This window comes from Oncorhynchus kisutch, linkage group LG19 (assembly GCF_002021735.2).
Source record: "Oncorhynchus kisutch isolate 150728-3 linkage group LG19, Okis_V2, whole genome shotgun sequence".
NCBI classification, from domain to species: Eukaryota; Metazoa; Chordata; class Actinopteri; order Salmoniformes; family Salmonidae; genus Oncorhynchus; species Oncorhynchus kisutch.
The window spans coordinates 60,184,517-60,199,696 of NC_034192.2; the positions used below are offsets into that span (position 1 = coordinate 60,184,517).

The 15,180-nt window shown below is 43.3% G+C and overlaps 2 protein-coding genes across 6 annotated transcripts in view; both read right to left on the reverse strand.

Annotated features, from left to right (window-relative positions):
* LOC109865023 (THO complex subunit 3) lies at nucleotides 1-4,916 on the reverse strand. Its single transcript, XM_031798319.1, has 6 exons — nucleotides 4,666-4,916; nucleotides 4,182-4,338; nucleotides 3,804-4,008; nucleotides 3,356-3,517; nucleotides 2,892-2,992; nucleotides 1-2,667 (listed from the first exon to the last, which is right to left on the reverse strand). The coding sequence occupies exons 1-6, from the start codon at nucleotides 4,843-4,845 to the stop codon at nucleotides 2,504-2,506; spliced, it is 969 nt and encodes a 322-aa protein (XP_031654179.1). The 5' UTR covers nucleotides 4,846-4,916; the 3' UTR covers nucleotides 1-2,503.
* An 893-nt stretch (nucleotides 4,917-5,809) lies between these two features.
* Nucleotides 5,810-15,180, reverse strand: part of LOC109910208 (transmembrane protein 216) — a 35,298-nt gene continuing 25,927 nt past the window's right edge. For 2 of the 5 annotated variants that reach the window (XM_031797872.1, XM_031797871.1), the window contains exons 8-17: nucleotides 12,808-12,954; nucleotides 12,208-12,361; nucleotides 11,861-12,020; nucleotides 11,686-11,759; nucleotides 11,394-11,518; nucleotides 11,234-11,248; nucleotides 10,648-10,713; nucleotides 10,365-10,497; nucleotides 7,747-8,044; nucleotides 5,810-7,336 (exon numbers count right to left, since the gene is read on the reverse strand). In XM_031797872.1, coding sequence (XP_031653732.1) covers nucleotides 7,168-7,336; nucleotides 7,747-8,044; nucleotides 10,365-10,497; nucleotides 10,648-10,713; nucleotides 11,234-11,248; nucleotides 11,394-11,518; nucleotides 11,686-11,759; nucleotides 11,861-12,020; nucleotides 12,208-12,361; nucleotides 12,808-12,954 — 1,341 coding nt within the window. In that variant the 3' untranslated portion in view covers nucleotides 5,810-7,167. Of the gene's footprint in view, nucleotides 7,337-7,746; nucleotides 8,045-10,364; nucleotides 10,498-10,647; nucleotides 11,519-11,685; nucleotides 11,760-11,860; nucleotides 12,021-12,207; nucleotides 12,362-12,803; nucleotides 12,955-15,180 lie in introns of those variants that run through there. The other 3 variants (XR_004204245.1, XM_031797873.1, XM_031797874.1) reach the window with 3 other exon arrangements.

Here is a 15,180-nt window from a genome sequence, read left to right on the forward strand (position 1 = left end):
TTTTTTTTTTTCCTCTCAAAAAGATAGTGGATTTTCCAGCAAGACAATAACCCCAAGCACACATCAAAATACACAAAGAAATGTTAAATCGACCACAAAATAAAATAAACATTTTGCAATAGCCATCTCATTCTCCGGAATTTGATGAGGGCCGCCCCTAAGCGCAGAATAAGGATATCAATGGTCTATGATCCCTCTCAACGTGTTCTCCAATCTGATACATTTGAGAAAAAAAGACTCGGTGCCATTATACTCAAAAGGTGAGGTATTCAAAACATCTGAGGGGGAAAAAGTATTACTTGTTAAACAAAATATATATTTCTCTGAGCCATTGTATTAGTATAAAAAAAAAATACATTTACATAATTTACAGGAAAATGCAATATAACCCAGAACTTGTATGATTTATTTGAGAGTCTTTTTGGCTCGTCTTTGGACCGGACTGAATACTGTACTTAGTTGGCAGGGCATCATATTCACCCAGTTAAGATAACATGGTCTTGTGCTGGTTGGTGTGTGGGAGCTGTGATACAGAGGGTAGGCTACCATATCAAGTCCAAGACCTCACACCCACCATCTCTGTGTACATTACATAAATGCATTTAGTTACACAACGTCTTCATGCCATAGCCTGCAATGAATCACCATTTCCTGGCTGAGATACAGTCCCCTCTTAGTGAAATAACCCACCAAATCTAGACAGCAAACATACAATGCACCATATTAGTTTTATACCTTGATATGTTCAACCAAGACAAGTATACAAGACTGTTGCTTTAATATAAAAATATATATATATTTATAGTTTCAACTAAATGTGATACAGTTTGCAATTACACACAGTGCTGTATGGAGAAACAGTCATGTAGAAAACTCTACAGAAACAAATAACTATTTCATAGTTGGGATTCACTGACATCTGGTGGTTTCCAAGAGAACACTAGTGTTTTCCCCCTCACCACAGAGAGGAAATTATGTTTTATCTATTCCCTTCAGGGCAACTCTAGGCCCCCTTCCCTTCAGGGCAACTCTAGGCCCCCTTCCCTTCAGGGCAACTCCAGGCCCTCATCCCTTCAGGGCAACTCCAGGCCCTCATCCCTTCAGGGCAACTCCAGGCCCTCATCCCTTCAGGGCAACTCCAGGCCCTCATCCCTTCAGGGCAACTCTAGGCCCTCATCCCTTCAGGGCAACTCTAGGCCCTCATCCCTTCAGGGCAACTCTAGGCCCTCATCCCTTCAGGGCAACTCTAGGCCCTCATCCCTTCAGGGCAACTCTAGGCCCTCATCCCTTCAGGGCAACTCTAGGCCCTCATCCCTTCAGGGCAACTCTAGGCCCTCATCCCTTCAGGGCAACTCTAGGCCCTCATCCCTTCAGGGCAACTCTAGGCCCTCATCCCTTCAGGGCAACTCTAGGCCCTCATCCCTTCAGGGCAACTCTAGGCCCTCATCCCTTCAGGGCAACTCTAGGCCCTCATCCCTTCAGGGCAACTCTAGGCCCTCATCCCTTCAGGGCAACTCTAGGCCCTCATCCCTTCAGGGCAACTCTAGGCCCTCATCCCTTCAGGGCAACTCTAGGCCCTCATCCCTTATCAGAACCGCTGTAATTATCTGTTCCTTCTACATCTAAGATGGCACTCTTTCTAAAAAAAAAAACAGTAGAAGAACATTGAGGATTTGACTTCTGGAGAAATATCAGTTTACATGACGTAGCTATTTAAACAGACATCCCTTCTGGCTGTATTTAAAAGGGACCAAAAGTCAAGGATGTTGTATTGAACATATGAAGACGTCTTGCAGCACAGGGATGGGAAACATGCCTCCACAAAGTAGGGCCAATCATCCACATAAACTCAGTTTAAAGAGTGAATCAAGAGACGTGTGTGTGTGTGTTTGATCCCACTCAGGAATCATTAGGTAATCCAAACAGTTTGACAGCACCTGCATCGCTACCCCACTCAGGAATCATTAGGTAATCCAAAACAGTTTGACAGTGCCTGCATCACTACCCCACTCAGGAATCATTAGGTAATCCCAAACAGTTTGACAGCGCCTGCATCGCTACCCCACTCGGGAATCATTAGGTAACCCCAAACAGTTTGACAGTGCCTGCCTCGACTCCCACTCAGGAATCATTAGTTAATCCAAACAGTTTGACAGTGCCTGCCTCGACTCCCACTCAGGAATCATTAGGTAATCCAAACAGTTTGACAGCGCCTGCATCGCTACCCCACTCAGGAATCATTAGGTAATCCCAAACAGTTTGACAGTGCCTGCCTCGACTCCCACTCAGGAATCATTAGTTAATCCAAACAGTTTGACAGTGCCTGCCTCGACTCCCACTCAGGAATCATTAGGTAATCCCAAACAGTTTGACAGTGCCTGCCTCGACTCCCACTCAGGAATCATTAGGTAATCCCAAACAGTTTGACAGTGCCTGCCTCGACTCCCACTCAGGAATCATCAGTTAATCCAAACAGTTTGACAGTGCCTGCCTCGACTCCCACTCAGGAATCATTAGGTAATCCAAACAGTTTGACAGTGCCTGCCTCTCTATTGTTGTCGTACTTCCCTTCCTTGTCATCACATGCGTAGGCCAGCAGCGGTCTCTTAGGATGCCAGGCTACTGTGAACGTAGGAGACTCACACTGGACCTCCCACAGCTTCTCTCCTGCATAAACACAAAACAAAGAAGAGGATACTGAGGAAGGATGAAATCAAAATAAAGAGAGGACTTGATTCTTGCCAAGGACTAGTAGTGTGGGCTTGTTGTGTGGATCGTACATTCCACAGGGAGCAGAGAGGGGAGTGAGGAGATTATCATCAGCACATCCAATTCCATTTTGGTTTCTTTATGTATCCACAGAAAGTTGCATTGACTTCCTTCCAACTAACCTGTTTCAACCTCTGCTATGTCTATGAAGTGGTCCTCGGAGGCTGAAGCCAGCATCTTCCCATCATGGCTGAAACTCAATGTTCTCACTGGCCAGTCCAACCTGAAACACATTCATAACACAATCAGACTCAATGTATGGATACATTGCAAAAGCATCCATGTCAAGTGATACAAATACCGATCATGTTTTGGATGCTTACACGGGCTACTTGGGTTAGCTGATGACAGTTTTGCAATTGCACCATTTTTTTTTTTTTTACCTTTATTTAACCAGGCAAGTCAGTTAAGAACAAATTCTTATTTTCAATGACGGCCTAGGAACAGTGGGTTAACTGCCTGTTCAGGGGCAGAACGACAGATTTTGTACCTTGTCAGCTCGGGGATTTGAACTTGCAACCTTACGGTTACTAGTCCAATGCTCTAACCACTAGGCTACACTGCCGCCCCATGTAGACTCACTCACCTGGAAAAACAGCGAACACAGACCAGTTCTTCAACGGTCCACAGACTGACCAGGGCATCTGCACTTCCTGTGGCAAAGTACTTCCCCGTGGGGTCAAACTTGATGCAGATGCAGTTGGAGGGATGGGCGTTGATCGACTGGATGGGCTTCAGCTCGGGGTAACTGAAAACAACATGTCAGGTAACTTATGAATCTATCTACTACTTCAAGTCATATCCATTTACATGTGCAGCAGCAATCGGCATAAGTTACATCACAGGACATAAGCTACACATTCTAGTTTGAACAGGATTGTGAATACTAGAGTAACAGGGTGTGTGGGGAAATGGCTCCCTATTCACTAAATAGTGCACTGGTTTACACCGGCACCATATGAGTCCTAGCCAAAAGTAGTGCACTAAATAAGGAATAACCTCAGATGCCATTTTGGATGGAACCAAGGTCTTACCTCAAGATGTTGATGCACCCGTTTCCATTGGTGAGAAAGAACATGTTGTTGTCATTATTCCACGAGATCTCGTTGACTTCAAACTTAAACTGCTCCTCAGCTCGTGACCGGTGTGATTTGACGTCGATGAAGGTAACCACATCATCCTTGTTCCCAACGGCTATCGTTTGGCCGTCGGGACTCCAGCAGATGTTGATGTTTTCCCCTGCAAACAAACCAAACAGATCAAGCACTGTTGTCAGCTCAGATCAGAAAGAACCAAATGTTACAGATGGCAGAAACTAAAAGTACTAGACTGAAGGGTTGTTTTTGGCTGAAGACACAGCAGATGAATCATTTGCATCACTGGCCAAAACAAGGACTGAAACTGGAGGGTACCTTTAGTGTTGACAGTAGCCGTGCACTTTGTTGTTCTGACGTCCCAGATGCGTATGGTCTTGTCCCCTGATGCAGTGACAAACACGTCTGGATTGGTAGGATGCCAACACAGCTGATCAACACTGTCTCCATGGCCTCTGTAGTTGTTCTCTTTCACCTGTACGGGGTTGATATACGCAAAAACAGCTAGCAATCAACAAGATGGCTACGGGGGAGGTAGCTACCACTAAAAGTAACTGTAACTACTAAGTTAAGTAGGCTAGCTGGATCCGCACAAAACATAGCATCTAGTTAGCATGTTCTTCCATTCGTGGTCTGATCATAACGTTAGTAAATTAATCGATATCTGCTAGATTTTGGGAGGCTGAATGTTACAAGATACCACTGGGGAGGTGTGTTGTTAGCCTTGCACTAACACGCGTGGTTCATTCATTCCATGTTCACTAGCCCCGATAGCATACTACCAAGCTAGCTAGCAACTTACCAAACGGTCTTTTTCCAAGACAAATACGCTTGCTGTTTTATCAAAAGATCCAGATGCCAACCTCCTGCCGTCGCAACTCCATGCTACTGAATGAACTTTAGCGCTATGCGCAGGGAATTCCCTGCTTTTGTTGTTATTTCTGAAACTCTCTTGCATCTCTTGATAATATCTGGACGCCATTTTGGAAGAGGCTCGCTACCGCGTTATGACGCTACAGGGGGTGTTTGATCTAGTGACAGTCATTTGTTATGTTTTTGGATTATCATGGCTAATTCGTGGATTATAAACGAATATGCCATCATTGTCTAAAAAGTTAAATGGTTTTGATTAAACAGTGAAAACAAATACGAAATAGAGCCCCACAGTGGAGGCATTACTATACCCATAACACCTTGCGGTCAATCAGGGAAATGGTTCCAATCCACCTGTACAGTAGGTAGCATAATGCACATATAATTATTGCGAACACCATTATACCAAAAAAAGAAGAAGAAATGGTTCCAATCGTTTTTGCGCCATACATTTTTCCCATAGGGGATTTTAGAAACACTTAAACAAAGGGCTGTGTTTCCTGTAGGCTTACCCTGGTGTGATGTTTTGATTACCATGACAAGATGTCTTTGAACACTATATTCGGCTCTATTTATTGTCAGATTTGAAGATGCTAATTAGCATCAAAGTAGACATCTTGCAAATCTACAAATCCCTGCAAGCTCCTGCCCGTCATCCCTAGATGATGCTTTTGCTAACAGGTATTGTGTCAATTTAAAACAGTTCACAGAATTGACCATTTAAAGAAATGTAGCCAATTTATTCATTACTACATTTAGCTAACATTAGGTAGTTAATCCAGAGATTTTTTTTAACCTTTGAGTTGATTCGTCAGTCTTGTCCAGATCATCATGGCATTTGAAATTCTTTATGATAGCCACATGAGTAGCTAATTAGCATTTCATTTTTTTTGGGGGGGGGGGGGGGGGGGGGTAAATACAAGCGAATAAATAAAAGTCACCTTGTCCTAGAGACATTTACATGGTTATCAAAATGTCACGCCAGGGTAAGAATACACGAAACACAGCCCTTAAATGTTATAATATTAGTAATATATTACACCAAGATGGAGAAATAGATTCAAGTACAAGTCTTGTCATTTGAATAGTACTTTTATTTCAGACAAGTGATGAATGGACATCAATGTAAATGTTTTTTTTTAAACATAACACTTTTAAAATCCCAAACACACACAAAATCAAGATTCACACAAACTCAGTCCAGTTATTTCCTTTTCCATCATCTGCTTGCCTGATAAAGATGGAATTCAGAAAATGGTGACTCAAGGTTTAAGACTTAAATCATTGCATCTGGAAAACAAGATTTCCTTTCATTTTGATGAAAGAAGGCTTCATAGAAATGACTTACAATAGAGTCAATGCTCTCAATGTTGTTTCTATGTTTTTAAGAAAAATGTACAATGTCATGATGGGTGTGAGAATGAATGTCCTATGAGCCTTCTAATGTATTTATTTCTTAGATTATGTTGCTGTATCAGTTACGTTTGCATACGGTTTAATCCAGTTGTTTTAGGTTGTACTAGATATCTGAAAGCATGACCTACTAACATAATACAGGTGGGATAATACACACAGGATGAAATCAGGTTACAGCAGTAATGAAACAATGGGAGTATCCCAGCAAATATGAACAAAGCACCTTATACAGCTTGGGAATGTAGGTGGAAGACATTTACAAATGTTGTCCCATTGCATGAAGATGATACTATATCATGTTTTTCCCTTTAAATACAATTTAGGATAGTCGAGAGGCAAGTGTGTGTAATACGAGGTAGACTGAATACACAAGCACCTAATTCCTCAAGGATGGTAGGCTACTTTGATTGCAACGCGTGAATGGCTTTCATTTGCATCCCTACGCTGTAGTATTTGCATTGATTACACATTAAAGATAGATAGTTCACAAACCGAAACAGAGCTCCAGTTTTGAAATAGCAAAAGTGCCTTCATAATGTGCAATATCTGTATCCTATTTGTTTTATGATGACCCAGATGGTAAACATTGTTCTGTATCGATGTTCAGGTGGTGCTTCTACTGCATAAAGTAAGCAATGACTTTACTGAAAGTCTTACGGTAGGGTTCAGGAAGTGCAAGGAAGAAGCAGAACTAGAATCAAATAAGTTTGTGCCATATATTAGAAGTATCATTCAACTCCTGTTAGAGAGAGAGAGAAAGAGAGAGAGAGAGAGAGAGAGAGAGAGAGAGAGAGAGAGACTGATCAAATAAAAAGGTTGTATTCTGAAACGGTGCATTAGATGATGACACAAAAGCCACATCAGATCGAGAGAGTTTGTGCATAAAATAAAATAACCTAAAGCTTTTATAATCAAGTGTCTCTAACTGCAGATAACTGAGATTCTGTGCAAAATTGTGCAGCTTTCCTCAGCCTGCCTGCCTTCCTGGTTGCCCAGGGACCTCTGTAGCCGACCTTCAACACTCTGCATCCGTGCTCCCGTTGAGTGCGTTGGGTCCTGCGGAGAGGCTGGGAGAGTGTGTGGTATGCGTGTCCAACTCCACAGTCAGACTAGGGTTAAGATGGCTGATTCCGTTGGGCTGTGGTGCCCATTTCTCAGGCTTCTGCTCCTCAGGCTCCTCCCCACTGTTGGAACACACAACAAGGATGAGCAAGTCCTCCTTTCAAAAGTCCTTCACATTTTCCTACATGTATTTTGCACCAAAGAATCCTTTTGTTTGAAAATAAGCAAATTGCCCACTTTGATTCTTATGGTAAAAAAAACACAAATAAATGTTTTGTTGTCACACACCGAATAGGTGCAGTGAAATGTTTTGTTTTACAGGGTCAGCCATTGTAGTAGGGCGCCCCTGGAGCAAATGAGGGTTATATGCCTTGCTCAAGGGCACATTGACAGATTTTTCACCATGTCGGCTCAGGTATTCAAACCAGCGACCTTTCGGTGACTGACCCAACGTAGTTGTGCCTATCATATCTGGGCCAATTTAGCTGAAATAATTGACATGAGGATGGTCACCATAGTAGATGTACATTACCTGACATTGCATCCATTGGTGACCGGTGCCTCAGAGTAGACCTCTTTCTCAGACAAAGAAGTGCGGGACCTCCTGTCCTGCCAGGACCCTGCTTGGGGCTCTTGGCAAGAGTCTGACCTGCACCTGGCTGCTACGGCTGGGCCGGGGCCCCTTCCGCTGGGGGAGGCTGGCTCTCTGGGGCTCTGCCCAGGCCCTGGTCCTGTAGGCCCCTCTGGCTCTTTGCCAGAGCTGTCGGAGCTGTGGGAACTCTGGCTGTCAGAGGACGAAACCTTGCTTATTTGTCCGTCCCTGCTCTCATCTGAGGGAGAGAGACAAAGGGGTTAGTAGCTACATGATGTAAGAGAACAGCATGTTCACTCTCTCTGTGGGTTATTATCTCCAGTAGATTACTATGTGATCTAGGAGCATAAACAATCACATATTTGATGAGCATTTCACAACGTAAACAGTAATGCAAGCTTTTACTAGCCACACTGTTGGCCTAACATCTAACCATAGGTTCAGTACACTGTAGGCCTAACATCTAACTATAGGTTCCGTACACTGTAGGCCTAACATCTAAACATAGGTTCAGTACACTGTAGGCCTAACATCTAACCATAGGTTCAGTACACTGTTGGCCTAACATCTAACCATAGGTTCAGTACACTGTAGGCCTAACATCTAACCATAGGTTCAGTACACTGTAGGCCTAACATCTAACCATAGGTTCAGTACACTGTAGGCCTAACATCTAAACATAGGTTCAGTACACTGTTGGCCTAACATCTAACCATATGTTCAGTACACTGTAGGCCTAACATCTAACCATCCAGTACACTCGGTTGTCCCAGGACATATTCAAAGGCAAAGATATTTTAAGAATTGGATACAAAGACTGCACTGCATCATTCTTCCTGAATTCACAACACTGTGAACGTGGCTCACCACTAATGAATAGTGACATCCTGCATGCTCTGGCCTATAGTTTAATGATTAGAATGTATGCATATGATCATGACAGGGTCTATTGAGCCCTCTGGTGGTGAAATGTAGAATAGTCAAGGCTAGAATATCCATCTCTTTTTCAGCAGGCCACTCGCATAGTCTGTATATACCCATCAGTAATGGTTGATGTCTTTTAAATGCTTTATGAGCATGAGCCTTATTTCCACTATTTCTGTCAATCATATTCACATCAATAGGTTTAGGCTACTACATGATACTAGAATGTCCCCTATACCCGTCATGAGGTGGCTACAACCTAGCCTATGAATGAAAGTTTACAACGCAGTTGTGCACAGGCCGAGATCATTATTTGAGTAATCAAGGTGACAGACAGTGACACATTCAATACCGCCTTGCACACTCTTGCCTGCATCTAAGTTATCCAGGGTGTAATCATTAGTCCAACAGTTTCAAATGAGAGTTTCTATTGGACAAATTCAGGTATGTTTTGTTACGTTTGCTTCCGTTAAAGAAATGTTTTTTCAACAGAATCGGCGGAATGAATACACCCCTGATCACGCGTAAACAGTTCACTTTCATAGCAACCCACATAAAAACAGCATGATCAGTTTGCTCATTGTATGTATAATTCCTTCTCGCAGCTATCTACGCGCTCTCCTCCTCTCACCTATTCCCTTCGCCTGTGGACTTCAGTGCACAACACATAAGCTGTCTGTGACGAGGCGAAAAAACCTTTCCAAGCCAAAACTTCATATCATGACCGCTAACTGCTACACACAGCCTACATTGTTGTCACGTCATAGTCACCATAGCTACTAGAAATAACACGTTAGTAAACCCGCTACAATCATGCAGTACAGTGTACAGTCAGCAGCAAGCAGTTTAGCAGTTACACTGGTGGGCCCCGATGACAATAAATTAATGAAATCAAAAGCTTACCTTGACTTGGAATAGTTCCAGTGTTAGATAGCCAGCTAGCTAACATAGCATCCCTCTTTGTTTGAGATGGGTGTTTGAGTAGCTTAAACTAGCTAGCTGCATTCGATGCTAGCTAAGTAAGTAAAAGTGAAAAAATATACTACGAAATCCAGCTAGCTCTCTCTCTTGCTTCTCCTTAATTCTTGGAAGGAATTCATTTGTTCAAAACTGTTGTCTTTCTCTCTCTGAGTCAACTAGTCACCACATTTTATGCACTGCTGTGCTAGCTAGCTGTATCTTATGCTTTCAGTACTAAATGATTTCTCTGATCCTTTGATTGGGTGGACAACATGTCAGTTCATGCTGCAAGAGCTCCTATAGGTTGGAGGACGTCCTCCGGAAGTTGTCCTAATTACTGTGTAAGTCTATGTAAGGGGTTGAGAACCACAAGCCTCCTAGGTTTTTTATTGAAGTCAATGTACCCAGAGGAGGACAGAAGCTATCTGTCCTCCAGCTACATCATGGTGCTACCCTACAGAGTGCTGTTGAGGCTATTGTAGACATTATTTGCAAAACAGTGTGTTTTAATCAATTCATTGGTGACGTGAATATATTTAGTATAGTTTTATCTTTGTTTCACTATTTAGATTTTTATGAAATTCACTGAGGAGGATGGTCCTCTTCTGAGGAGATTATACTGATACCCATTTTAGGAGAATGAAGAAAGCCAAACAAACAAATGGTTTTGCTACCTCCTCCAGAGTCACAGGCCTGTTTACGTCTCCTCCTGAGGATGACCTCCAGCTCACTGCTGACAGGGCTCTTCCCTGGGGGGGACGGGACCGACTCCTGAGACCCCCGACTGGGACTCTTCTTCACCGTCTCCTGGGGGGGGGGGGGGGTCCAGAAATACAGACAATGTGCTTTACAGTTGGTAACAGATATAATTATATAACATATATGTTTCATCACTTCTTAAAAGCATATATGAGCTTTTATAATAAGGCTAATAAAATAAAACAAAACACGTCATACCAGAATGCCTTTCAGTTCTTCCATGGCACTCTCCTGTGGCAGCTTTTCTTCCATGACTGGAGGTTTCTAGGGGTTGAGAGAATGCTATTAATACATCAACTAAGTTAATAAACAGGACATAACAGACATTTGACTTATGTGCTCACGCACACATCGGGCCTGGCAACTGGTGTTAACTTTTATCCCATAGCTGGTCTACATTAGAGAGAATGAAGGTAAAAGCTGGAGGCCATTTTATAGATTTTTCTCCTTGGAGCCTGTAAGTTGTCATGGTGATGGTGTCAATCAATATAAAAGACATGACATCAAAGCGACAGCCATGTGGTGTCTGTCAGTCTACACTGTGAGGTAATCCATGGACAATGTTACACGAAGAGAAAGATCCCCATGCCAAAAGCCAAACCGAAGACTGGTTTTAGTGAGAGATTAATAACAGAACTGCTATAATCCATTTCACTCTAGTACCATATGATGTGGATTATCCCTGTGATATGGGGTTTAGCATGTTGTTGTTGGGGGGTGATTTTAGGATCCCGAGAGACTTCCCCGTCACAAAATTGATGTGTGACGGGATGTGTGTACTCACTTTTACGACCCCTCTCTTTGGGGAGACAGTCAGTTGATTAGAAAACATGACATGGATGGAAAAATAAGGGAGTAATCAGTTTGAGAACATTAAGTATCTATATTTCCACAATTTTCCAAGACAATTATTTAAACAAAACATGAACTGTTGACCTCTCCACCTTAGTGTCTCCTCCCTTGACAGGCCTCAGAACCACTCCATGTTTAATCCTCTCCATCATCTCATTGACTGCCTTCACTTTGACGTTGTCTGCACCTCCTTCTGCACCTCCTTCTGCACCTCCTTCTACACGACAAGGAGAGAGACAGAGGGTTACATGGACAATATTGTAAAGATGTGTGATTTTAAAATAAGAAATTCCTCAATTATGAAGGAGTTATTTCAATCATATTCTTGAAATTCTATATTATTCTGACAGGTGTAGATTTGATTCTAAGTGATTTCAAATGTACCAGGAGCTTGCTGTAACTTTGAGGATCCCCCCTTTGAACTCTTGGATGATTTCCTCATGATTGCAATCAGTGAGCTATTGAATGAAATTAAAGTATGATTAGACCGATCGGTGGTTAGAGCATTAATTTCTCCATGCAAGCCTGTACACAACATATTAACAGACTATTGTCTTACCTGAGGGGGTTGCATCGCGATGGGGGAGGGGGTGGAGGAGGAGGAGGGGGTGGTGGTGGGGGTGGAGGGGGCTGGGGAACAGGGGCGGGGGTTGGGGCGATCCCTGGTACAGGGCCTGGTGAGGGCTCAGTGCTCTTCTGGACCTGCAGCAGCTCTTGCACTAAAGATGTAAAAGACAGATGTGTTAGATGAAGCCTGGGTCACCAGTCTTTTAACATGAGAAGATGGACAACTATTCTATTCCACTGGCACTGCTGGAGACGTATTCTTTCACAAAGCTGTAGGAACGAAATCTGTGGGTAACACACAGTGTGATGTGATTGACAGCCCGTAGGTGTCCTCCTCACCTCTTTTCTCTAGGTCACGGTTCTTCTTCTCTACTTCCTGCAGACGTCCCTCTGTCTCTCTCTTCTCCTCCTCCATCAGTTCCAGCTGGCTCTGCAGCTCTGCTATCTGCTGTTTCAGAGAGTACTCCTGTAGCTCAGCCTCCAGAGCCTTCACCTACATGGATATGAATGGAGATCCAGATTGACTATATTTTAGTTGGACTGCTAATCGCTGATCTACAAATCATTTTGCACCCCAAATAACTACACATTATTGTGATCAAGATGAGCAATTCTGCTTTTTTTGACTTGTTGAAACTCGTTTTGGTCTCTAAAGACCTTCAGAGTTGTTAATTCCAAGTACCACAAGGTGAGACCATATAGGAGTGTGTGTTAACATTCACTCTACAACACCTGGCATTTTCACCAAGAACATTTTGAAGTGCTGTGTAAGAGAAGACTTGAGCCTTGTGATTAAACCTGTATTGATTTCACTGAAGCCCTTCTGTTGTATCCTCCTTGTTCCACTGACAACACACCCTCTCCTCTCCCTTGCCAAGGATGGGCATTTTGGAACGAAGCTCTGCCGCACACTAAACAGACAGTCTCAGACATACCTACCTTCTGGTGATGCAGCAGTCTCTCCTGCTCCAGAGTCTTGGTAACATTAGCCACGTCCTCCAGAGCCTTGATCAGCTGCAGGCTTGGGTCAGCGTTCTGCAGCAGGATCATACTCTGTCTGTTAGCCTCTTTCTGCTTCACCAACATCTGCAGGAGGAGAGAGAAAGAAGGAAGGAGGGGAGGAGGGAAGGGAAGGGAATGAGAGGGTGTTTTGAAAGAAAAGAGACCCAGGTTCTCCAGATATGGAAGCATTAGACTGTAGGATGAAGCAGGATAGGGAAGCATTAGACTGTAGCATGAAGCAGGATATGGAAGCATTAGACTGTAGCATGAAGCAGGATATGGAAGCATTAGACTATAGCATGAAGCAGGATATGGAAGAATTAGACTGTAGCATGAAGCAGGATATGGAATCATTAGACTGTAGCATGAAGCAGGATATGGAAGCATTAGACTGTAGCATGAAGCAGGATATGGAAGCATTAGAATGTAGCATGAAGCAGGATATGGAAGTATTAGACTGTAGCATGAAGCAGGATATGGAAGCATTAGACTTTAGCATGAAGCAGGATATGGAAGCATTAGACTGTAGCATGAAGCAGGATATGGAAGCATTAGACTGTAGCATGAAGCAGGATATGGAAGCATTAGACTATAGCATGAAGCAGGATATGGAAGAATTAGACTGTAGCATGAAGCAGGATATGGAAGCATTAGACTATAGCATGAAGCAGGATATGGAAGAATTAGACTGTAGCATGAAGCAGGATATGGAATCATTAGACTGTAGCATGAAGCAGGATATGGAAGCATTAGACTGTAGCATGAAGCAGGATATGGAAGCATTAGAATGTAGCATGAAGCAGGATATGGAAGTATTAGACTGTAGCATAAAGCAGGATATGGAAGCATTAGACTTTAGCATGAAGCAGGATATGGAAGCATTAGACTGTAGCATGAAGCAGGATATGGAAGCATTAGACTGTAGCATGAAGCAGGATATGGAAGCATTAGACTGTAGCATGAAGCAGGATATGGAAGCATTAGACTGTAGCATGAAGCAGGATATGGAAGCATTAGACTGTAGCATGAAGCAGGATATGGAAGCATTAGACTGTAGCATGAAGCAGGATATGGAAGCATTAGACTGTAGCATGAAGCAGGATATGGAAGCATTAGACTGTAGCATGAAGCAGGATATGGAAGCATTAGACTGTAGCATGAAGCAGGATATGGAAGCATTAGACTGTAGCATGAAGCAGGATATGGAATCATTAGACTGTAGCATGAAGCAGGATATGGAAGTATTAGACTGTAGCATGAAGCAGGATATGGAAGCATTAGACTGTAGCATGAAGCAGGATATGGAAGCATTAGACTGTAGCATGAAGCAGGATATGGAAGCATTAGACTGTAGCATGAAGCAGGATATGGAAGAATTAGACTGTAGCATGAAGCAGGATATGGAATCATTAGACTGTAGCATGAAGCAGGATATGGAAGCATTAGACTGTAGCATGAAGCAGGATATGGAAGCATTAGAATGTAGCATGAAGCAGGATATGGAAGTATTAGACTGTAGCATGAAGCAGGATATGGAAGCATTAGACTGTAGCATGAAGCAGGATATGGAAGCATTAGACTGTAGCATGAAGCAGGATATGGAAGTATTAGACTGTAGCATGAAGCAGGATATGGAAGCATTAGACTGTAGCATGAAGCAGGATATGGAAGCATTAGACTGTAGCATGAAGCAGGATATGGAAGCATTAGACTGTAGCATGAAGCAGGATATGGAAGCATTAGACTGTAGCATGAAGCAGGATATGGAAGCATTAGACTTTAGCATGAAGCAGGATATGGAAGCATTAGACTGTAGCATGAAGCAGGATATGGAAGCATTAGACTTTAGCATGAAGCAGGATATGGAAGCATTAGACTGTAGCATGAAGCAGGAAGTAAGCAGGCGTTGTTTTTATCTAAATGGTCTACAACAACCACAGCCAGCATTCTCCAGAGAACCCCCTCTTCCTCTCCAGCCTCGGGCCAAGCAGCGTAACAGTTAACAGTACACCACACTACTGTGGCTGTGGTTCCCCCAAGCATATGTGTGCCCTTCAAAGCAGTGCTGAGTCTGTGCTGCAGCTCCTCAGTCCCCAGACTAGGACTAGTACTGCTGCTGCTCAGTCCCCAGACTAGGACTAGTACTGCTGCCCAGTCCCCAGACTAGGACTAGTACTGCTGCTGCTCAGTCCCCAGACTAGGACTAGTACTGCTGCTGCTCAGTCCCCAGACTAGGACTAGTACTGCTGCTGCTCAGTCCCCAGACTAGGACTAGTACTGCTGCTGCTCAGTCCCCAGACTAGGACTAGT

Excerpts from the sequence above, each read along its gene's own strand:
- LOC109865023 (XM_031798319.1), bottom strand. The coding sequence starts at position 4,845 with ATGGCGTCCAGATATTATCAAGAGATGCAAGAGAGTTTCAGAAATAAC. Across the intron at positions 4,339-4,665 it reads TCTTGGAAAAAGACCGTTTG|GTGAAAGAGAACAACTACAG; the intron begins GTAAGTTGCTAG and ends AACCCCGTACAG. Across the intron at positions 2,668-2,891 it reads CATAGCAGAGGTTGAAACAG|GAGAGAAGCTGTGGGAGGTC; the intron begins GTTAGTTGGAAG and ends GTGTTTATGCAG.